The sequence below is a fragment of the Salvia splendens genome, chromosome 15 (assembly GCF_004379255.2).
Source record: "Salvia splendens isolate huo1 chromosome 15, SspV2, whole genome shotgun sequence".
NCBI classification, from domain to species: domain Eukaryota; kingdom Viridiplantae; phylum Streptophyta; class Magnoliopsida; order Lamiales; family Lamiaceae; genus Salvia; species Salvia splendens.
Genome location: NC_056046.1, coordinates 306,418 through 330,700, shown reverse-complemented (window position 1 = coordinate 330,700; position 24,283 = coordinate 306,418). Strand labels below are relative to the sequence as shown.

The window sequence follows — 24,283 nt, the reverse complement described above, 5'->3', positions numbered from 1 at the left end:
ACCAAAACCTCAACCTCATTTAAATTAGCCACTGATTTGTTTTCACCCAGTTTTTAATTGTAATGAATTCCATTGGCACTCAAATACCCCATAATAAATTCGTTTGACAATTTGACACCTACGAGGGGAAAAGCTGATTTTCTCACAATCTAGGATTATTTGGTTGAACCTTAAAGATTCCAATTGAAATTGAAATAAATTTTAAAAGAGAAGGGTTAGGCTACAGGTATATATAGTATAGGTAAAGAAAGAGCATTATCTGAATCAATCACGTAGCTAGGGACAAAAAATATTTGAGAAATCTGCAAAATGATGCTTTAGTTAGTATTATTATTTTTAGCCTGTAGTTAATAATCATCTATACTAATCCCATCATAATTGTCATAGCAGTCAGTCACTGACATGATTAAAATTTTTAATGAAAATAATATTTAAATGGGCTATCCATTTTTTATGACAATCGATCTTTCAACTTTAATAGCTTGTGTGAATGTTTTCGCCCAACTGATTTCTTATTTTTTTTGCGGTTTATCTATTTTCTTTATAACTTCAAATTAATGAATAAAATAATATTAAGCTTTAATTTTAATTAATTTTTAAGATTAATTATATCAGTACTAATTTTAAGCATTAAAATCAAACTAAATTTATAGCACAAAACAAATAAGACTAAACTTGATCTAAACGAATGCAAATGCTAACAAACAATGCTCATGTAAAGTGTGTAACATAAAATTTGTCTGTTTTTATTGTGGAGTACATGTTATCAAGGAAATCTAAAAGTTAGAATGTCCACTAATTTAATTTCTAAGCCATTAATTTGGCAAACATTTTATTCCTAAATCATTAATTTGGCAAACCTTTAAATGATTGAGTTGATGTGGCCCAAGAATTATTTAGGCCTAGCCCAATTTGTATGAATAAACAATGGGCTGTGAGCCTTGCCATAATTTTTCCCCATTTAACTGCTGCACTATTTATATCTCTTTATTTCTCTATTTTCATGTTGGATTCAATTCGCAAATTAGAGAATCATAAGATCATATCCAACTTTTATGCAGCATGATTTTTAAGACGATTGATACCATTTCGATAAATAAAAATTATTTCATTATTTTTTACCGACTAGTTTGAAATCGCTATTGTGATTCTTTTGATATTCAATAAACAATACTAACATCTAGAATGTGCGACTATTTATTCTTCAAGTAATTTATAATAATGCGGGATTAAAAATTCATATTGGACAAGTTATATTAGTGTTTAATTGTTCAAGATTAATTTTTTCTTAAATTAATTTTGTAACATGGGGAATGCCCTAAGATTAATCATATGTGGCATTATCACAAACCTACTCGAACAATATTCATAAGACTCGTCAGTAGGTTTCGAGAAACTTAAACGCTATCATCTGGTTCTTTTCATGAATAGGAAACACAATTCTTACCGTTGCCAAAATTTAAATATCGAGAAATTTAATTTTATTAATGATTAAGGGTTCAAATCTCAATCACTATAATTTTAAGATTTCAAGTGTAATTTACATGTATACTTTTCTCGCAATTAATACATTATTTTTAATTAACTTATTATTATGTGGTATTAAGAGTGGATCCGGATGGCGTCGTGAGAGGTCAATGTTACACACCAAATATGAGAACTCAACCCAAAAGAATACCATGTTAGGAGATAGTCCATTTAGTCTATATATCTCATACCAGTTCAGAATTAATATGGGACATTGAATCCGTAACAATCAATCAACTCATACCCTTGAAAACTCCATTATATTCAATTAATAGAGCTACCGTCGTGCAACAGTTTTACCACAACTCTCACCCACTATCAATGACGACCATTGCACCACCGTTGCCTTCTAATGCAACCAACAACTTTCCGTCATCACTATCTGACAAATTCTATTTTCTGAATTTATTAGTTAATAGAAATATACTCACCTCCATATTAAATTACGCAAGAATATATGGATCTAGTGAAGAATGTTTAATTGATCGCTAAGGAAATTCAAAACGTTGTAATAATGTGAAATTGAGTCAATTGACTAATCGTGGTAATTTAATTATTCCATTATTCAAGAAAGATGATATAATAACCCATGCGTTCAATAATTGGTATGACTTATCAATTTGTCAACAATATTCACGCCTGATAAGGAGAGGCATTATTCGTAACCTTATACAAACTTTCGCTTTCGTGAATATATATAAATATATTTCGATTTTCTTAATGTAATAATTCAAATGTATTTGGACATCAGTCTCCACACCACACAATAAAATAAAATAAAATAAAGAGAGAATAATATTTTCTTATCAGTTCGATTATTACTGCGTATTATTTAAATAAAAACTACTCCATAAATTAATGTAATTATTTTCACTTAGAATAATCCTAAGAGCATCTCCAATGGCGGACGTCCGGTCGGACATCCGGTCGGACGTCGCGACGGGCGACCGGGACGTCCGCCATTGTGGCGTTTAGGGTCGGATACGGACGTCCCGGCGACGGGCGGGCGGACGTCCGCCATTGTGGCGTCCAGTCGGACGTCCGGTCGGACGTCCCGTTTTTTAAATTTTTTTTTTAAACTCTATATATACGGCTCGTTAAATTTTATTTCATTCGCACCACTTGTGTTAACAAGTTTTTCTCTCTACATCTCTAATTTCAAGTATATCTAGAATGTCTAGTGAAAGTGATAGCGAGAATGAGTTGGAGGTCGCTGTTGAAGGTGCGATAGAGAGGCTGCTACAACAGAGGTTGCAGCGGCGGCAGCAGGCGGCGGTACCTCGGCCGATCCATCGTCGAACTCAAGTACCCCGTGACCACATTGCTGCACATATTCGGTTGTATGCGGACTACTTCGCTCCGCAACCGCGTTTTGGGGAAGCCTTATTCCGGCAACGCTTTAGGATGCATCGTCCGCTGTTTCTGCACATCGTGGGTGCTTTAGAGAGAAGATACCTGTATTTTAGGATCAGAGATGATGCAGCTTGCAAACCCCGACTCACGCCCTTGCAGAAGTGCACTGTCGCAATCAGACAACTAGCGTATGGAGGCGCGGCCGACATGTTCGACGAGTACCTCCACATTGGCGAGTCGACAGCCGTCGAGTGTCTGCAGAATTTTTGCGCGGGCGTGAGAGCGATATTCGGGGAGCGGTATCTTCGGAGTCCGAGCCCCGAAGACTGCCAGATGCTGATAGATATGCATGGGTCGGTGCACGGGTTCCCTGGGATGTTGGGCAGCATAGATTGTATGCATTGGGAGTGGAAGAACTGCCCCGCCGCCTGGAAGGGGATGTACACTACCGGCTTCAAAGCCAAGCATCCCACGATGATCCTTGAAGCTGTAGCTGACTACCGGCTGTGGATATGGCATGCTTATTTTGGAGTCGCCGGGTCCAACAACGACATCAACGTTCTCCAGTCGTCGCCCCTGTTCAACGCTCAGTGCAATGGCGTTGGTCCCGCCATCAGTTTCGTCGCCAACGGCAACCAGCATAATATGGGGTACTATTTGGCGGATGGAATATACCCAAACTGGCCCGTCTTTGTGAAGTCAATCAAGCATCCGCTCGGACAAAAGAAGACATACTTTGCGAGCCGTCAGGAAGCAGCGCGCAAGGATGTGGAGCGGGCATTTGGTGTGCTCCAGAGTCGGTGGGCGGTTGTGAAGGGTCCTGCACGGCATGTATCATAATGCACAACATGATTGTCGAAAATGAAGCTGCGGAACTGACTCAGTGGACCAATGAAGATGATACGGGTGCAGGTCCAAGTCACGGCGTGGCCACCGCGAATGTGAATATGGGGGTACCTCATGGAGAGGTCGCGCGGCTGCGTGCATTTGCCGACATGCGGCAAACAGATGCCCATGTTCGACTTCAGCAGGATATCATCGAAGAGGTTTGGACTTGGAGGAGTTGACGTGATAATGTATGAAGTTTTTTTTATTAGTATGTAATTTTTTTTTCGAATCATGTATGTTTTTTCCGATGAAGTTGTTAATTTTTCCCGTTCGTATTCTCGGTCAAATTTTATTTCCGTAAATGTAAATTGTTTTATTTGTGAATGTATGATTTTTTTTTATTGCGGGATGTCCTAGTGGGAAGGGCGGACATAGGAGGGGATGTCCTAGTGACGTGGCAGTGGGATGGGAAGTCCTAGTGACGTGGCAGGAGGTGTTTTTGGGATGTCCTAGTGGATGTCCTAGTGGGATGTCCGCCCACTGGAGATGCTCTAAGTTCTTCCCACCAATGGAATGGGGGCGTGGATTAGGTAGGGCCGCCTATTGCATGATTACACATCGATATGATTTAATAAATAAATATGTAAACTTTTGTTACTACTCGTGCCTCGTGACATTTTTAGCTTGAACATTTGTAACACATTAAAAATGGGTATAGAAGTTATATTTTTCTAATAGTATGATAAAATGACTTGGAGTTGAAGAATTTATGTTTTACTTATTTTTTGACAGCTTATGAGCCGTTGATAAGTTGGTTTGGAGCTTATTTTATCAAATATTTGTATGGAGATCAGCTCTGGCAAATAATCTTCTAATTGACATTTCTATTTTGTTTGAGAATATTTTAACTTTTTTTAGTGGAAGAATAAGATCCGAATTATATATAGTCAAAAGATGCAATTTTGATTAAACAAAAAAGACACTTAATTGGACTTTCCATTCTGTCGGAGAATATATATTTTTTTCACTTTCTTGGGTGGAAGATGGATATCGTGTTTGGGGAATTTACTTTTCATTAATTTGGAAGATAATATAGGTTTCATATAAATTAATTAAATTAAATTAAAATATTCATTCTCATTTCTTTTCTCTTTTAATATACGTTAAATAATACTACCATTTTGAGTATCACCAAAAATATTAATTTTTATATACGAATGAACAATTGAAAAAAAATTTTAAATTTTATAATTTAATAGTATTTAATTTTCAAAATGTTAATCTTATACTACCTTTGTTTATGAAAAATAGTCTTATTTTTCATTATAGGACATCCACCAGAATTAATTTTTATATATTCATAAAAATTTCTCTCTTTAATTAATATATATTCCATTTTTCACTAATAACATTTTAATCACTTTTTTTATTTTTATAATTTCTTGCTTTACTTATTTCTTTTACATCAAAATGTGTGTAATTCAACTAAGACATTATGTTTTAGGGATGTAGTACTACAAAAAAATAATATAACAAACATACTATATGGTAATAACACAAACAAAAACGTTTGAAAAGCTAAATAAAACAGTTTGATATTTAGAGCACCCACCCACCACATAGTGATAGTCCACTTATCAACTGTCTAATCCGAATATCCGCCGACCTCATCATTTTATAATTATGTATTTATTTATTTATTTTAGGTACTTCATTTTAGTATAGAATTATTGGTTTCCCTCCCCTAATTTTTATGGTTTTGGTCTTAAAACCTACTTGGATAGTTGTTGTTTGCTTTCCATTAATTTGTATTCTTCGAATTCTGGTGATCGTCATTAATCCTTATATTACCAACATACAAACATAAAAATTTGAAATAGAACTAAATTAATCAAGTTAGAATCGATACTGAAAATTTGGGGATAATATAAATAAAAGCATACATATAGTAGTACACTTAAATAATTTAGAAGTTGCATCACTACCGCCTAAAGTTGCACCACCACGTAGCTTTAATTGATATATATGTGAAATATGCAAATTAAATATTACTACAAGCTAATCGAATAGTGAAAACTTAAATGTTTTAAAATTATTAAAGTTTGAACAAATATTAAATTTATTAATTCTGTTTAAAAATCATGATTTTTTAAACACAATGGTCCCTAAATGTGACAATTGCACATCATTGTTCGAACAATAATTACTTATAAATGAGATTCTATCCATTTATTAACTAATAGTATTACTTTAAATATGATAAAAACAATACACTATAATATGACTTTAATTATATATTTCTTTTCCCCATATAAAAAGTCAAAAGAGAATCCAACTAGATCAGAATAAAGTTATATCCTAATTTTTATCATCTATTATTATTCGCTTTATTTTAATTAATTAAAGTAGACAAGTTTGTGAGTTATCTAGTGCACAATAACAATAGTATTATTTAGATTATGGACGTTTATAAATGCAGCAACTAATGTTTTTGGGTTTGAAAGAAAATTGCCGATTATACTGTGAATTGAAGTATTATTTGACATATGTGATAGCAATATTAACACTCCATGAGTTTGATAGTCCTGCAATATGTAACAATGTCAAATGTAAACCTTTTTGACTGAAATTCAAAAGCAACTATTTAGAAACAAAAATATAATTAAAATGCATCTTTGAAAGGCATATTCTTAGTCGGCTAAATTGTCAAAAACAAATAATATTGAAAAAATCTTCACTTAATTGATAGTAATTGAAATTGGAATATGTCACATTAGGTTCGGAGACTGAAATTTCGTGTCGATTAAAACTAGAACCTAACGTCACTTGCGTTATGCAACAAAACCAGTTTTTTACTATAACTGAGTGTTAGTAACTTATTTTTGAGTTGATAATTAGGCATTACTTTCATTTAATTAAGGAGTTTACAAGAGAGTATAGACATCATAGTTTAAAGTTAATTAGATTATGTACTTTTTTTTTAAATTTTAAGTATAGTAATAAATCGAACCATATTAGAATCAAAATAGTTTCTTACAACATCGACCAAATGAAAGAACGAACAATTATCAATAAAGAATCGTGATCAATTCAAATGTGGATTATATTTTATCACAAAACTGAATGGATTATATGTATCTGTTGTTAATTTATTTTAGTAGTAAAATATAGCATAGGTTTAGTTTAACTGACGTATAACTAATTTTAACTTAATTTTTTTAATATTAATTTTCTTTTGTTGGATGTATAAATCTAATATATTCAGTAAATGAAATTTCGATTTGGATATTGATCCCTCTTACTACCATATTTACACAATTTTTAATGTGTATATTAAATCTAATATAAACAATCTGAACTCCTCTAATTCCAAAATAAATTATTTATTCACCACCAAAACAAATTTTTTAATTATCCAATTATAATTCGGATACAAATTTTGCTCCTCGTGATTTGATTTGTCTCTATATATATCTCCTCTTCTCGTCTTAAACTACCTAGTTTTCCTCTTCTCTCTCTTCCCCTTCTCTCTCAAAGAATCAACTTTCGCAGCTTGAGAGGTACACTATCATGGACTCTTAGTCAGCTCCCTTTCAATTTCCACAATTAAAACCAACACAAAAACTTTCAATCTTATTCACAAATAGTAAAACCGTCCAATTTGCATGTGAATTTCAGCACATTTTGCATGAAACGCGCCTTTTGCTTCTTCAATTCTAATTGATTGAAGCTGTGATTACTCTATGATTTTCTGAAATTGTTTTTTCTCTGTTTTTAACTTTTTTTTAGAGTTGGGAGTTGGATCGGCGGCGATGGCTACGAGGAATTTGGAGAAGATGGCATCAATTGATGCCCAGCTGCGTCTTTTGGTTCCGGGAAAAGTATCTGAGGTTGATAAACTTGTTGAGTATGATGCTCTGCTTTTGGATCGGTTTCTCGATATTCTTCAGGATTTGCATGGGGAGGATCTCAAGGAAACGGTACAGCTATCTAATTTATCGTAGTAGGTTTTAATTGAAAGGTCTTGATTTGGGGATTTTGACTGAATTGGGTGTTTTTCAAGTGTAAAAATCTGATCTTGTGAGTTTTATTTTTGCAAATATTATCAACATTGAACTATGTGATTATTCTGATATTCAATGATTTGGAATTTGGGGATCGTTTTTTATTTGAAAAAGAGTAGTTTGTTGTGATTTGAAAGTGATTCTTTTCTGGTGGTCCTGTGGTTTGTCACTTGAAGAGTAAACATGATAAGCTTTCTTGGAAGTTTCTAGAAAGTTTGGTAGAATAGAATTGGAATTATGTTGGAATTTGAACTCTATGAAATTGAATTTGAAGTTATAATATTGTGATTCTATATCAGTTTTGGTAAAACTAAGTGTAGTATATGATGTCAAATTGTGTTCTGATAAAAAAAAATTAAGACTTTTATTGAATTTTATTTATACATTATTTTTATTTGTATGTTATCGAGTTGTATGTTTGAGTGTGTGTGCAATGTTGTTTTCGTGTGTGTTGTGTGTGCAGTATGTGTTTAGGAGGCCCCTAATTAGACAACTATTTGGAATTTCAAATGTTTATTTTGGGTATGAAATTCAAGTTGTAAGAGCGTTTGGTGGTTTATTGGAGTACTGAAACATCTATTTCTCCCATCATTGAAGGTGCAAGAATGCTATGAGCTTTCTGCAGAGTACGAGAACAAACGTGATCCAAAGAAGCTCGAAGAGCTAGGGAATGTGCTGACAAGTTTGGATCCTGGTGATTCGATTGTTTTGGCGAAAGCCTTCTCTCACATGCTTAGCTTGGCCAACTTGGCCGAGGAGGTTCAGATTGCTTACCGCAGGCGGAACAAGAAGAAGGGAGATTACACCGATGAGAACTCCGCCACCACTGAGTCAGACATTGAAGAGACTCTCAAGAGACTTGTGGTTGACCTGAAGAAGTCTCCTCAAGAAGTTTTCGATGCACTGAAGAATCAGACAGTGGATCTGGTCTTCACTGCGCATCCAACTCAGTCTGTGCGAAGGTCGCTGCTTCAGAAGCACGGAAGGTTGGATCCTCTGATTGTTATGTGTTTTGGACTTACTATTCGTAGCTTCTCTTTGACTCTTTTCTGACTTAACCTATCGTTTCTCAGGATCCGGAATTGCTTAGCTCAGTTATATGCCAAAGACATTACTCCAGATGATAAACAGGAGCTTGATGAGGCACTACAAAGAGAGGTGATTTGTTTGGAATTAGTATTTATTGTCCATGTAGTCATAAGTATGTGCAATCTATCTCACATGTCATCTAAATGTTTCTAGATTCAAGCTGCTTTCCGAACTGATGAGATCCGAAGGACTCCCCCTACTCCCCAAGATGAAATGAGGGCAGGGATGAGTTACTTTCATGAAACAATCTGGAAAGGTGTGCCTAAATTTCTGCGCCGTGTTGATACAGCCCTTAAGAACATTGGGATCAATGAACGTGTTCCTTACAATGCCCCTCTGATTCAGTTCTCCTCCTGGATGGGTGGAGACCGTGATGGTATAGCCCCGATGATCCAAATTATTACTTTATGCTTTCTTTGTAATTTGGTGAATTTGTGGTACATAACAAGTCATTATGTTATTTCAGTATCTATATATATAATGATTTCTAGGATAAACTTCTCATGAGACTAAAGCTCGAATTCTTCATAAATCTTTTGCAGGAAACCCGAGAGTAACTCCTGAGGTCACTAGGGATGTTTGCCTTCTGGCAAGAATGATGGCTGCTAACATGTACTATTCACAAATAGAGGACCTTATGTTTGAGGTATATAAATCTCGAATCTTTGGTTGAAGATGAGCTACGTCTTGAAATGATTTTCATATTCTTACTCATCTAACTTTTGTAACCTTTCTCCAGTTGTCCATGTGGCGTTGCAATGATGAGCTTCGTGCTCGGGCTGATGAACTCCTAACATCTTCAAAGAGAGATGCCAAGCATTACATAGGTAATACTTTGTTTGTTTCTCTTGATTTTTCGTAAAACTGGCACTTGTCTGAATTCTGAAACTGAGGACTCTTTATAAACCTTGTGGTGCAGAGTTCTGGAAAACAATCCCCCCAAGTGAGCCCTACCGCGTCCTTCTTGGTGACGTAAGGGATAAGCTCTACCAGACACGTGAGCGTTCTCGTCATTTGCTAGCTCAAGGAACATCTGAGATTCCAGAAGAGGCAACTTACACCAATGTGGATCAGGTATTTGAGAAAATTTCATGATGCGACTCAAACCGTGCTTAATACATTGAATATGTGGCCCATCCAACCCACGATATAGACATATTACTGAATTAGCATGATCATTTTGCAGTTCTTGGAGCCACTTGAGATCTGCTACAGATCTCTTTGCGCTAGCGGTGATCGAGCAATTGCTGATGGTACCCTTCTTGATTTTCTAAGGCAAGTTTCGACTTTTGGCCTGTCGCTGGTGAAACTAGATATAAGGCAAGAATCAGAAAGGCACACTGATGTGCTGGATGCGATTACCCAGCATTTGGAAATAGGTTCGTACAGAGACTGGTCAGAAGAGCGTCGTCAAGAATGGCTTCTGTCTGAACTCAGCAGCAAAAGGCCCCTCTTTGGTCCAGATCTACCCAAAACAGAAGAGATTTCTGATGTTCTAGACACGTTAAATGTCTTGGCCGAACTGCCGTCTGACTGCTTCGGTGCCTACATTATCTCCATGGCCACAGCAGCCTCCGATGTTCTAGCAGTCGAGCTTCTGCAGCGTGAATGTCAAGTGAAGCATCCTCTGAGGGTCGTCCCACTTTTTGAGAAACTGGACGATCTTGAAGCCGCACCAGCTGCTGTTGCACGCCTTTTCTCGATTGATTGGTACAAAAACAGAATCAACGGTAAGCAAGAAGTCATGATTGGGTATTCGGACTCTGGTAAAGACGCTGGTCGTTTATCAGCGGCCTGGCAATTGTACAAGGCTCAGGAGCAGCTCGTTGAAGTTGCAAAGGAACACGGAGTGAAACTGACTATGTTCCACGGACGAGGAGGGACTGTGGGAAGAGGAGGCGGCCCTACTCACCTTGCTATACTGTCCCAACCACCAGACACGATCAACGGATCTCTTCGTGTCACAGTTCAGGGAGAAGTCATCGAGCAATCATTTGGCGAGGAGCACTTGTGCTTCAGAACCCTCCAGCGTTTCACTGCTGCTACGTTGGAACACAGTATGCGTCCCCCCATCTCCCCCAAACCTGAATGGCGGACACTTCTGGATGAGATTGCCGTGATTGCTACTGAGAAGTACAGATCGATTGTCTTCCAAGAACCTCGTTTCGTTGAGTACTTTCGCCTGGTAAGTTCCTACAGAATGTTATGATTAAGCTTAAAACTGGATATTACTTGTCCATATAACGCTATCTATGAACCGTGTAGGCAACACCGGAGCTAGAATATGGTCGGATGAACATTGGGAGCCGTCCATCCAAGAGGAAACCGAGCGGAGGGATAGAATCACTGAGAGCTATCCCTTGGATTTTCGCATGGACTCAGACCCGATTCCATCTTCCCGTTTGGCTAGGCTTCGGAGCAGGATTCAAACACGCGATAGAGAAGGACATACGAAGCCTCAAAACGCTGCAAGACATGTACAACAAATGGCCCTTCTTCAGAGTCCAAATCGACTTGGTTGAAATGGTTTTCGCCAAGGGAGACCCTGGCATTGCTGCCTTGTACGACAAGCTCCTCGTCTCGGAAGACCTGTGGTCGTTCGGTGAGCGACTGAGGTCCGACTATACGCAAACACAGACTCTACTCCTCCAGGTAAACTCCTGGTTGCTATCTAATGGTGATTTGATTTAATTTGATTCAATTCATTTTGAAATCTAATATGTTTCTTCGTTTTTTTGATAGATTGCTGGACACAAGGATCTTCTCGAAGGAGACCTGCACTTGAAGCAGCGGCTTCGTCTCCGTGACTCGTACATAACAACGCTAAACGTGGCCCAGGCGTACACACTGAAGCGAATCCGCGACCCGCACTACCATGTGAAGCTGAGGCCACATATCTCCAAGGAGTACATGGAATCGAAACCTGCTGCCGAACTCGTGAAGCTGAACCCCACAAGCGACTACGCCCCGGGACTCGAAGACACCCTCATCTTGACCATGAAAGGCATTGCTGCTGGACTCCAGAACACCGGTTAATCTAACTCGCGCCTTCTTCCCCTGCTCCATCCCTCCTGAGACGTTCCCCCGGCTTCGTTGCATGACTCGGCCACGGTCGCCATGTCATAGAGTGTGTTGATCATCTTCCCCTTTTCTTGTTCTTGCATAACGTGTCCTTTCAGACTAGTCTGATCTTCAGATACTATGTATCTATCTATCTATCTATCTCAATAAGTGACACTAAATTATTTTACTTTTACTTTTCAATTTTTATGGTCTGCTGTGAAAATGGCATTTCATATTTGAAGTTTTTTTACATTCCCTCTCTCTCATATTTGAATAAGCGAGAGTTAATCTCAATCTCTTACATCCAAAAAGGATTAATGGCTAATAGAAACAATCGCTCCACCACTCTTATTTTTTTTCTCTCTCATTATTCTCTATAAAAACTCAATTTACATGATTCCATTAATATCTTCACACAACAAGAGAAGCCAATATCTATATATATAAAACAAGAAAAAAAAATGGCAAAGGCCGGGTGTCTTGTCTGTGTGCTCTGCATTCTGGCCTTTGCAACCGTTGGCCGCAGCTACGAGGTCTTTAAAGTGGAAGGCGATGTCTACTGCGACCCTTGCCGAGTCCAATTCCAGACTCCTCTCAGCAAAAAGCTCTCAGGTAATTTGCATACAAATCGGGTTTAAAGATGGTAGTTAAATTCAAAACATAATTTTAGGGGCGGGGTGAAAATCTCAAAACGACGTTGTTTTACAAATATAAACTTTATACGTTCAGCGCAGAGTAGAGTTGTCTCAATAAATACATAATGTTTATGATGATTGAATCCTTAAAAAAGCACGTGCATATATTGTAGGAGCCGGAATTAAGGTGGAATGCAGGAACATTGAGACAAAGGCGGTGAGTTTCAGGGTGAACGGCACGACCGACGGGCAAGGCCACTACGTGGTAGAGGTTGTGGGAGACCACGAAGACGACACGTGTGAAGTGGTGGCTGTCAGCAGCGCGGATGCTGCATGCAACATGACCGTGTCACGGATCGAGTGCACTACCAACAGTGGGATCCACACCGACGCCCGCTACGCCAACCCCCTCGGCTTCATGACCAACCATGCTTCTCCTCAATGCCTATCGGTGTTGATCCACCAAATTGAGGATTAACAACACAAATTACGCCTTTGCCATTTTCAACATATCATCTTCTCTTGTCCAATTGTAATCAATAATAAAACTTATGAAAAAAATTTGATTCAACATTGAGTGGAATTTTATTAATAAATATTTATGTCAATCACTACTCAATAAGGGTTTACTTCAACCATTATAAAATAAAATATTCTAGATATGCCACTAAATGTTACGGCGATTGAACTAAAAACAACTGTTGATTGAAATGGGACCAGGAAATGCAGTCCCATACTATATATCCTTGCTTCATCCCTCTATTTTTTGTTAATTAGAATTGGTGAAATTATAGTGCATTAAGTTAATGAGGAAATGTAGTCCTATATAATATAGCCTTGGGTTGAGTTAATGCTCCAATTTTGGTGCATTAATATCTTGATTACAAATAAGAGTGGTCCTTCTTAACATAAATATCATACACTATTTATTACTCTCACTCCCATTTTGCTGCCATTGCCAACTCCCTTTGCTCTCTCTACTTTGGTGGCCTTCTCTCTCTTAATGACGGATTAGGGGATCGACCGACCCCATCCTCAACCCATAAAATCAAAAAATCTAATTAAATTTGATTTTTAGAACTGTTGCCGACCTCATGATAAGGCGGCTCCAATCCAGTCTTTTGGGATTGGGTTCACTCTCGTTCTTCACCCATCATTTATAATCAGCAACGGTTACTGCCTTTCGACGTTAATGACAATCTTTTTCACTGTGTCTCACTCTTTGTTCCTAGTATTTTTAAAAGGGGATAAATATCTAAGTTGATTATTTATATGTGAACATTTTAATTAGAACAAAATATAATGAGTAAATGGTGATTTTTCAGGAAAATATTGTAAAAAAAGGAAGTTTATTGTAGGGCAATTATCCCAATCAACATTAATGTCAGCAGCAGCATATGTCAGCAAGAATTCAATGCATTACTACCCCAAATATTAAATAAAAAGTGATATCCCCACACATCTCTCTCAAAACACCTAATTTCTATCAATTTTATTTTCATCTTTTCCTTTCATTGACTTATTATTTTCTCTGTGTACAACTCCCTTCCATGATGGGATTTATTATTTTATTATATCATTTGTGGGGACTGTTTGGAAGTTAGCAAATATTTATTGCTCACATGTGATTTTGGGCAAAACCCTTATGCCGAGGGATTAGAGCTTTGACTCACTTTTCCAAGCCTATAATTAAACTTCCTTCAGACTTCAGATCACAACTGCCCGAGAATAAATTGAGCCGAAATACTTGAGACTAATTTTGTCATATGCCAAAGACTACGAGCCATATCTATCCAACCGAACAATATCACATGACTGATAAAACTTCGCAATCAAACGGATCGCATTCTAACCAAAGAGTGAGAAATAGAATACAACTTGTTTATACAAATGTGTGAGAGTTGAAAGAGAGTTAACATTGAAGAAACACTGGAATAAATAGGGGGTATGTATAAATATGAAGGTGTTTACATATGGTAAAATACACTGAAATGATAAAAAAAAAAGATGTAGAATATATTTTTTATTGATTAAATGATTGAGAAAAGAAACATCAATATCAATGACCTCATCCTTCTTTCACTAGCCCAATACCTCCAATTTTGTATATATTTCATCATCACATATGTACATGTACACATCCTTATCTAAAACCCATCCAAGCCAAACACCCTCTCTCTCTCTCTCTCTCTCTCTCTCTCTCTCTCTCTCTCTCTAAACTTCAACTAAAGGCAAAATAATTGTACACAGCCTTCACTACCCGTTTCTCCAATGCACATTTACTAGGAACAAGGCTTTGCTCTAATATAGAAATGGTAGAGATAAAAATATCCCAAGAAAATATATGAATGAGAAGTGAACAAAGACGAAGACGATGATGGATTCGGACGAAAGAATGAATTTTTATGCCAAAAGAGCAAAGGCTACTACTCTATGGCTTTGATTCCACAGGCATTAGGTTTAACTAGTACTCCATCCTATCCCCAAAGACAACACAATGTGTAGGTATATCAAATTTTCAAGAATCACCTTTATATGTTGTAATGCCTCACCGATGACTCCAAGACCTCGGGGCTCGGGCAGATCACTTCCTTCACTCGCGTGCCCCTTTCGTAGATCTTGAACGTTGGCACGATTCGGACGTCCTCAGCATGAGCAATTGAAGGGCTCTCTTCAATGTCCACCTTCAGTTGTAAGGTGTAAGAATATCGGAACGAGCACAATCACAGAAAGAAATCAGAAATCCGACTGACCTTGAGAAAATTGATAGACGGATATCTGGCACATAATGTGTCCAGAAACGGAGATATCTGCTTACATTCTGTGCTGGAGCCAGTCTTGAAATGGACCACGGATGCACCTGCATTTCCTAGCTTTGATGATTCACTGCTATGACAATGGAAAGTGTACGAGTTCCAGATGATAGCACACTTACCAGGTGATGAAACAGCAGCTTGGAACTGCTCAAGACCTGAAACAGACTCCACTTCCCCACCAAATTTCATGTTATGTACCTCTTCTCCCCGTGACTTCTTCAAAGCAACATGTGCGTGGAACAGTGATTCCGCAACCTCTTTGTCGTCCGGGAGTTCCCGTCTCAACACCTCATAATCTCTTACAGCTTCACTCCACCGCTCAAGCTGTGAGTAATGTTTGCAACGTTTATTAAAACCTTGAAATCGAATAGTATTAGAAATAGGCAAAGAGATACCATACCTTGCGGTTTGAGGCAGCCCTTCGAAGCAGAGCTTTGATGTAACTGGGTTGGATACGGAGGGCTTGATTACAATCATCAACGGAATGTTCCCACATGCCAAGCTTAAACCAACAAGCAGCTCTATTGCAGTAGAGAACAGAATTCGAAGGATCATGTCTGAGGCCTTCCCCATAAGCTGAGCAGGCCTCAGTGAACCTTTCTGATTTGAATAAATCATTTCCACGAGCACGAGCACGTCCCACCAACCTCACACTGCTAAGTAGAACTGCTATTTCAACGTTACGAGGATCTATCTGTCCAGCCTTCTCAATGGCTGTTACAGCGCCTTCAAACCTGCAGACATTTTATGATTAATCTCATACTTCGAACATTAATCTTTTGTATCTGATGGAGCTGTGCAAAACATTCCAAACTCACCTTCCCCTGGCCAACTCAATTTGGGATCTTACGAAATACAGGTATGCTTCGAAAAGCATCCCGAATATCTTTGACTGGGAATGGAGATGGGTAGACGGAGCAGAATTATAGATACTTGGTGACGCCAAAAATGCATCATCTAGTTGATGGAGTTTCAACAGAGCTTCTGCCCTACACGCGCAAAGCTGCAAATTCCGATTTAACCAGTTCAATCGCAGCAATCAATCTTAGCTCTATAGTCCATACTAATAGACAAAAAAAATCGAACTTTATTAAACTAAATAGGTGCACACCTGAGGTGAAGAATCAGCTCCAGATGCAATGGCAGCTTCGACTTCCCTCAACGTACTTCTCCAATCGCCACCTCTTCGTGCAGCAGTGCACTTGCTCATGTGCTTCTCTACAGACTGTAACTTCTGCACCTCAGCAGAATCTGGTTGGTGCCCACTAAAACAAATATGTTTCCTCGCATTCTCAATATGACCTAAGCTGCGATTCTTTCAAGGAATTAGATAGCCGATGGTATAATGCACGACAAACAAACAAAAAATTCTAAAGCAGGAGGCCAAAGTAGCATTCATAAAGATGAATGCATAAACATGAATACACACACACACGCATGAAAACTTGGTTGCCTCAAGATAAAATAGTCCTAAGATGAGTATACCATGCAGTACTCCTATCTAACAACAAGAACTCCAAGAGACGCGGGATTAAAATTGGATAATTTGCATTGCAATGGGCCTAAATGTGGCTCAGAACAGACGGCAACGGAGAGTCCTCCGTAGTGTATGATTAAGAAGGACGAAAAGGTACACTCATAAAAGTTAAAGATGCAGTGAAGAAGAGGGCAACTAGTGAGAGTGACTTAACCACAAGAAAACAAACAGTTAAAACAATCTTGCCATGGAAGCTGAGCTCAACCAGATCTAACAGAACCATGAACAAGCTAATGCCGATTAATCCAACACAGTCTAAAATCACAGCTCATGATACCAATTCAAAACCCATCAACACAAATCTCAAGGCAACTATGCAAATCGGTATAATCCTAAAACAAATCCACAATGAAAGGAAATCAAGATTCAAACTTTAACACAGAAAAGGAAATCAAGATTCAAACTTGACTCTATGAACTCACCTAAAAAGCAGAGATCCCAAGCGGTGGTGAGCCCTCACATAACCCGGATCCAACCCAATAGCATGCTCGCACTCCCTCGCCGCCTCCACCAGCCGCCGTAGCCCCATCAGCGCCGCCGCCCGGTTAAAGTGGTAGGCAGCATTCCCCGGCGACAAAGCGATGGCCTTCTCATAAAGGCTCAAAGCCTCCGCGAAATTACCCTTTCTGTAGCTCTCGTTCCCCATCCTCTTAACCTCCTCGGGATCACTCCCGCCGCTAACCGCAGCCCTCTTCACCGGCTCACCGCCCACCATCAGCCCCCTTGAGAAAACCGGCGGGGAGGCGTCCAACGCCGGTTTAGACGCTAGGCCGCCCCGCATTATGCTCCCGTGGCCGTAATTCACTGAACCGGACCCCAAAACGTCGGTTTTCGCTGACCGGCTCGTCATGCCGGTTTTCAATATCCGACCGGAAGGGCAAATGTTGCCGGTGGGAAGCACATTTGAGGCCGGCGAGGTCACTGAACCGGCCTCGGTCAGTGAACCGGCCGCGGTCAGTGAACGGGTATGAGCCGGTTTAAAGCTCCGGTTTGCGGGAGGAGAGCTCTCGACGGAAAGCTCGCCGGAATGGCTGTTACTGTTAGGGTTTGAATCGGATTTTCGGGGCGGATTCGGGTAGAATCCGGATGAATTCCGGCCCGAAACGGATCCGGAGGAGCTGGAGCTGCTGCTCGTGGTGGTGGTGGTGGTTAGCCGGGTTCGGAGGGGGGAGACCGGCGAGCCGAGATCAAGTTCGCGGAAGTCCGGCTTGTTGACGTCATCGACGGCGGCGCAATCGGCTTCGGCGTGGGAGAGGGTGTTTCTGAGGCGATCGGAGAGCGATTCGAGCCCTAATTCTGGTTTGATTTTGGCGGACATTTTTTTTAGGGAGGCGGTTTCCAAGTCCTTTTTTTCCCCTCTGAGTCTTTGGGATTTAGCGTCCTCAATGTCAAGTGCGGGAGCAATGTTAGAGAGAGAAAGGGAGGTTTTTGAAGAGGGAGAGAGGGGAAAAAGAAAATAGGTGGGGATCTCGTGATTTTAAAAGGGTGAACTGTGAAGCAAAGAATGAATGTGAATGCTAGAGAGAGAAAACCAACCTCTTTCTGTTTTTTTTTTGTTCAGGGAGAAAAAAAAAACAGTGGGTTTTACAGAGAAAGGGATGACAAAGGAACAGAAAACAACTTTTTTATTTTACTTCTAATATTTTAATTCAACCGCTATTACTTATTATTATAGAATTATTCATCTAAAATTAAATTATAACTTTCAAATTTATGAATCAAACCTAATAACATCGATTAGTTATGACATACTATTATTCATCTAGAATTAAATTGTAAGATTATTTTAATTGAACGGGATAACTATAATTCATTATTATATAATTATTTACAACTAAATTGATTTAATCTCATAAATTAAACATAATATATATTCAATCATGAATTAAATTTTATACCGAACAGACACCATATGTATCAATCATCAGATATAGTTTTTCAAGCCGAACTGCCCTGATGTATTTATTTTATTTGCTATATTCCAATTTTATAAGGGGAGTATGTTTTGCTGTTTAATTTATTAAAACTTGTTATGTTTGGGTGAAAAAATATGAAACCTTGCAATTTGCATACTTGAAAGTTTTTCATAACATAACCAACTAGAGGATACATAATTTTCGATCTAAAACTCAATAAATAATTACAAGGGCGTTACATGAAAATATTTAAATAAGTAGTCACTGAAAGAAGATGCATAAGCTGAATAGATGAAATACCGACTTTCTTTCTTTTATTTCTTATGTTCCCTTATTTCTTAAGATGTCAAAAGTCCAGTTAGCATTCAATTTTAAAATAAATGAACTATATATATGAAATTTGGGCCTCTTTATTAGTTGTGGCTCGTGGGAGTAATAGTTGGATTTTTAATAAATGCTTTTAATAATAATAAAAGTTTTTGGGGTATAATGAAGTATATTCCATACGTCTCTAAAAAGTAGACAACATTTGAAGTGGCACAAGTTTAATTTACAATATGTAAAGTAAACGAGATAAGAAATAAAAAATAAATAGAGTATTGTTAGTAGAGAAGAGAAAAAAATTTATTTAAATAGAATTAGTGGATATTCCAAAATGACAAATGTGGTCTATTTTTAAGGAACGGAGAGAAGGAGTATTAATTTGCAAACTTCACTTATTTATAATTTAGTCGGTGCTCTACCCTCCTTGAATTAGGAGAAATATATCATGTTTATTGCTCAACTTATCAACAAGGCGGTTGCTTCATTCAATTCAACTCCGTCCAAGTAATAATTTCAAAAGGGTCATAATTAAACAATTTCTCAGAATTTAGGACATACAAGACATAAGCCGAACTCGAACCAAGCCAAGCGGGTCATGGCCCAGTCCATTTGACAACTCTAAACATATGTTAAGATATAAATGAGCGAAACGTTAAACTCCTGCGCCAAAAAAAAACCACCACCGAAATCCCCAGTACGGCTACAGCATGTTAAGACGCTACAATGTATCACGAGCTCACGACTTCAAACCTCATTCCGACTTCACTGACTAGAGTAGTATGACATATAAACATAGATGCTCATGATGCCCAACAGAAGAAGCAGAGACTACAGATGGTGAATAAGTGATTGTCAAGTAACTCTAACACCAAAGTTTAAATATCAATAAAACCCCATATCATGATGGCAGTATAATAATGAAAATATGAACAAGCTTAGTTGAGAGGCATACACTCAAATTTGTACAACTTGCATATGACACGCATTACAACTCTTTCCAGTTCCCCCCCCCCCCCCCCCAATTAAACATTTCGTCATCATCTTAGCGTTCTGATGAGGCGCTCCCTCTAACAAGTGAACCCCGTCGGTGACCACCAATTGCCATTTCTTTAAGGCGGGATATGGGAGCAAGCAACCTGCTCATCCTCTGCACATGAAGCACAAACAAATCAAGTCATTTAACACAGGCATATAAAACTAGATTGTCAGTATCATATAGTGCTTCGATGGGTATTTTGAAAGGGATCCCAATCACCTTTACCCCTGTCTTTATTACCCTCTTAACAAGACACTAATTCCACCAATATGGCTGTATCAGAAAGCATTGGTCTAGCTAAAGAGTATAAGCTGCCTAACATAGAATAAGGATGACAAATTACTGCCAAATTCCAGCATATAAACATCAAAGAGACACTAAAATGAGTGTATCTAGTTAAGAGAGAATACCTCATCATTAATATCAAACTGCCACCTTAGGCGCAAAACCTGCCATCTCTCATGCTGCCACTGGTGACCGATAATTACAAGTCCCATAACAGCTGCGGCCAGGAAAATAGACCAGACCGTATTTGCTTCTTTTGCATGAGCATACACTGAAAAGGCCTGTCTTTTCCACCAAGCTTCACAAGGAAGGTCAGCATCATCATATTTGTCCCCCTCAATGGGCTTCTGGAAATTTGGAAAGTCGGGATCCACATAACAATCAAGAGGTTCAACAGAAGCATCAATTCCTGCACCGCCCCCACTATTATTGGATAAGCCCATGGTCGATTCACTATTAAATGAACTAAAAGTTGTGTAAATACTCTGTGCTTTGTCAAAGATTTAATCTTTTCCAAGATTTGCTCCACTGAGAAATGGTGTTTTACCTTTTTCATTAAGTACCTGATTTCCAGGAAGCTCTTCAGCCATGATGAGTCCTTCAATACTTGCACCGTCTTCATCCTTGGCATCTGATTTAGCTCTATCTTCTTTACCCAACTGAGAAACATCATCCTGTCCTCCCTTTTCACTGTCCGATTCATTGAATTCAGGTTCAATTGGCAAATTTTCATGCTGACTCGGAGGAAAAACAAAGTGGCCAGACATAAACATGGCATCTGAAGTTTCACCCTCATGCTTATCGAACTTTGTTATGCTATCTTGCCTCGAGACGACCGGTTCGGGTCCAGGAGCAGCAGCATATGCTGAAGCAGAGAGTGATACAACTTCCCACTCATTTCCTCTTGGACCAGTCTCCTTCTCTTCCTCATTGTCAGCCATTTACAGGAGTGGCAACCCAATGGTTCCTACCTACAGAATGAAATAGTGTAGAAATATTAGTTCCAAAAAAATTGCATGAACCATATTGCTCAATTGATATCCGTTTACATGAAGCTGACAAGAAACAGTAATAGTTTCTAGTACAAGTATACAGAGCCCCAAAATTCAAGCATAAGATTGTTCATTTTTCAGCTTGCTAGCTAGTTGAATTAAAAATTCTATCAATTAACCCCAAAATCAGGAAGTAACGCGCCGGAGAAAAAACATTTTCCCCCAAAACTAATCCCAGCATAGCCAACAACCACTCAATTGCATCGCAAGCACAACACGTTATCACAGCTAGCAAAAAAAATCAAGCAAATAACATATTCATACAGGTGATAAACCAGATCAGGATATGAGATTCCATACAGAATATCATAAGAACATCTAAATCGATCGATGGGAGATCCATAATTGATTAAATGAATCCGATCAAACAGAACAAAATTCGGCAACCGAGAAATCAAGTCAAACCATCAAATTCATGATCATTATTACAACAAAGATAAATCAACCATTAACTTGGAAGAGATTACTTACTGAAAGTGGAGTGGAGATAACGATCGAACGGAACAAGAGAGGTGGAACGAGAAGATGATAGGAGATGTGATCGGAAACTGAGTAATACGACATAAAATAATACAGTACTATAAATAAATAAATGAATAAATCAGGAGCTGAGTAATATCGAAACGGCGTCGCTTCGATTGTAAAATATAGAATATGGCATATGAAATGTTCTATAATTATCTTAATAGCGGCCACTTTAATGTAATCCATAATCATTAATCAGCCCTCGGTTTAAAGTTTATTTTCTTTTTTGTCAACTCGCTCAACTAGGTAACGATTCAATACTTCTATTACCACATTCCCATAAAAATACGTGCATTTGAAGTGATACAGAAATAAATGTACAATTAGTAACTAAAAGAGATACGGAGAATGATAGTAAAAGTAATTTTTAGTGATAATAAGACCCTTATTATTAATGTTTAATAAGTTTTAATGATAATATAAGTGGTAAATAAGTTGACGTATATGTGTAATGAGTTACGAGCAACTTTCCATAAATGAAAATACCAATATTTTTAGGACGGAAAAAATGGGAAGTGCACTTATTTTTATGGGACGAAAGGAATATTTAAGATCAAAAGTCCTAATAAGTGAAACGGCGTCGCTTCAAGTGTAAAAATATGGAAAATTCTTTTTTTTTTAAAGTTAATGACTAAGGGAACCCTACTCTATAATAACTTTACTCTGATATTATTTCCTTCGGAAATCGAAACAAGGAAGACGATTTCTTGGGATTTTTCATCAAAATTGTTTTCTTTGTACGAATATCGAAAGAGGAAGACAATATCTTAGGGCTATTTCACCGGATTGTATTCTTCGTACAAGTCGCAACAAATGGTCAACAAGTACGATCTTCTTCCTTTGGACTTGAGGACTAATATCCTCTAAAGATTTCGCTAAATTCTTATGATTTTTTTTCCATATTTTGCGGCACATATCGCAACTGTGAATTGGTTTGGAAAGTGCGTTTCTAAGTGTATTAACAAGCAATGTGCTATATGAACAAGGATAACGACTCTGCAAAACTGCAGTCTCGTAATGGTCCGAAAGTTGAAGTCAAACAATCGCACATGTTGAGATTTTCCAAATTAGGGATTGATCCAAACCAACCCGAGCCATGCTTTTCATGGACGCGTGCGACGGCCTACTATGTTTGGCCAACCCTTTGTCAACGGATAAAATAATAATATGGAATCTGGCTACGAAAAATGTACAAAATTCTGCAAGATTCGACGGCTCTGAGGATATCACCGAAGAGAGTTGGAGATGATCTCCCTTGGATTTGGCTGCAGGTAGTCCGACTTTTATGTTTGAGGAATACTACTGTAGTAGATTAGGTGTACTCTTTGAAATGAGAGACAATTTGGGAGTTGAACTTGAAGGTGAGTTATTCCAAGAGTCAAGGCTTATGGAGCTAGGCATATATTTCGGGTTTGGGGCCTCCTCCCCTTAAGAGAAACGGTGACTAGAACTTCAGATTTATCTCGAGTATCCTCACCAGTAATTTACACGTAATTTATTTGTTGGAAAATATGAAATATATTAAAGGAGTAATTTAGTTTAGGGTAAATATTTGAGAAATAATTGACAAAATATGTGACAAATGATATATGAGATGTTGGTGGTGTGGGCCAGAAATACTTACTTTTCAACTTCTAAACTTGTACAAAATTATAACTCACTCGTACTTATACGCAGTCATTACTTATTCTAAAATTATCTAATCTATTATTATTAATATATAGAATTTTCTCTAAAAAAATTTGAATATATTTTATCGGTAAAACTCTAGATATTTTATTAGATAATATCTATACTACAGAGAATTTTATAGGCAAATAATGTAACGATGGGCTGCTTCTTAACACCCAAGTGAAGATAGTATCTCCTCTATAGAACACATATCCATTTGTACTATTTCGGTCTATGATCATTACGAATTGAATATAATAACATCTCATAGTTCGGATCGTACATTTGAAATATCGAAATATTCTCTTTGGTGCGTGGGTAAGGATTGGGTTCTCCTCGTAGCTACTAACTAGAGGAAGTAAAGTAAGAGAGAATATAATAGAAAAAACTCTTCTCTACTTTATTCTTTCACTTTACTTTTTCTCAACTTTAACTATTTATTATCATTTTTTATAAAACAAATACAAAAAAGAAGTGAGAAATCTTTAATGATATGAAAGGAATACTAGTATTAAAATTAAAAAATAAAATTTAAAATCTTCATATTTTTTGGAGTATTAAA

The 24,283-nt window shown here is 37.8% G+C and overlaps 4 protein-coding genes across 5 annotated transcripts; 2 read left to right on the top strand and 2 right to left on the bottom strand.

Annotated features, from left to right (window-relative positions):
• The first annotated feature begins 7,213 nt into the window (after positions 1–7,213).
• Positions 7,214–12,117, top strand: LOC121768276 (phosphoenolpyruvate carboxylase-like). The gene is made up of 11 exons (XM_042164716.1): positions 7,214–7,268; positions 7,498–7,688; positions 8,370–8,758; positions 8,846–8,930; positions 9,015–9,237; positions 9,404–9,507; positions 9,601–9,688; positions 9,781–9,935; positions 10,048–11,046; positions 11,127–11,513; positions 11,604–12,117. Exons 2-11 carry the CDS (start codon positions 7,521–7,523, stop codon positions 11,895–11,897), a joined length of 2,892 nt encoding a protein of 963 aa, XP_042020650.1. The 5' UTR covers positions 7,214–7,268; positions 7,498–7,520; the 3' UTR covers positions 11,898–12,117.
• Positions 12,118–12,327: 210 nt separating this feature from the next.
• LOC121768277 (anther-specific protein LAT52-like) lies at positions 12,328–13,130 on the top strand. The gene is made up of 2 exons (XM_042164717.1): positions 12,328–12,536; positions 12,733–13,130. The coding sequence occupies exons 1-2, from the start codon at positions 12,386–12,388 to the stop codon at positions 13,035–13,037; spliced, it is 456 nt and encodes a 151-aa protein (XP_042020651.1). The 5' UTR covers positions 12,328–12,385; the 3' UTR covers positions 13,038–13,130.
• A 1,341-nt stretch (positions 13,131–14,471) lies between these two features.
• Positions 14,472–18,487, bottom strand: LOC121767225 (TPR repeat-containing thioredoxin TTL1-like). The gene is made up of 7 exons (XM_042163450.1): positions 17,335–18,487; positions 16,487–16,682; positions 16,194–16,378; positions 15,776–16,109; positions 15,495–15,699; positions 15,313–15,419; positions 14,472–15,243 (listed from the first exon to the last, which is right to left on the bottom strand). The coding sequence occupies exons 1-7, from the start codon at positions 18,228–18,230 to the stop codon at positions 15,091–15,093; spliced, it is 2,076 nt and encodes a 691-aa protein (XP_042019384.1). The 5' UTR covers positions 18,231–18,487; the 3' UTR covers positions 14,472–15,090.
• A 1,514-nt stretch (positions 18,488–20,001) lies between these two features.
• On the bottom strand, positions 20,002–22,109 carry LOC121766619 (ATG8-interacting protein 1-like). 2 transcript variants are annotated; one of them, XM_042162902.1, is made up of 4 exons: positions 21,997–22,109; positions 21,021–21,444; positions 20,599–20,882; positions 20,002–20,299 (listed from the first exon to the last, which is right to left on the bottom strand). In XM_042162902.1, exons 2-4 carry the CDS (start codon positions 21,412–21,414, stop codon positions 20,195–20,197), a joined length of 783 nt encoding a protein of 260 aa, XP_042018836.1. In that variant the 5' UTR covers positions 21,415–21,444; positions 21,997–22,109; the 3' UTR covers positions 20,002–20,194. The 2 variants fall into 2 exon arrangements, with proteins under 2 accessions (XP_042018836.1, XP_042018837.1); XM_042162903.1 differs by lacking the exon at positions 21,997–22,109 and having other exon boundaries at positions 20,599–20,896; positions 21,037–21,406.
• Between the last annotated feature and the right edge of the window lie 2,174 nt (positions 22,110–24,283).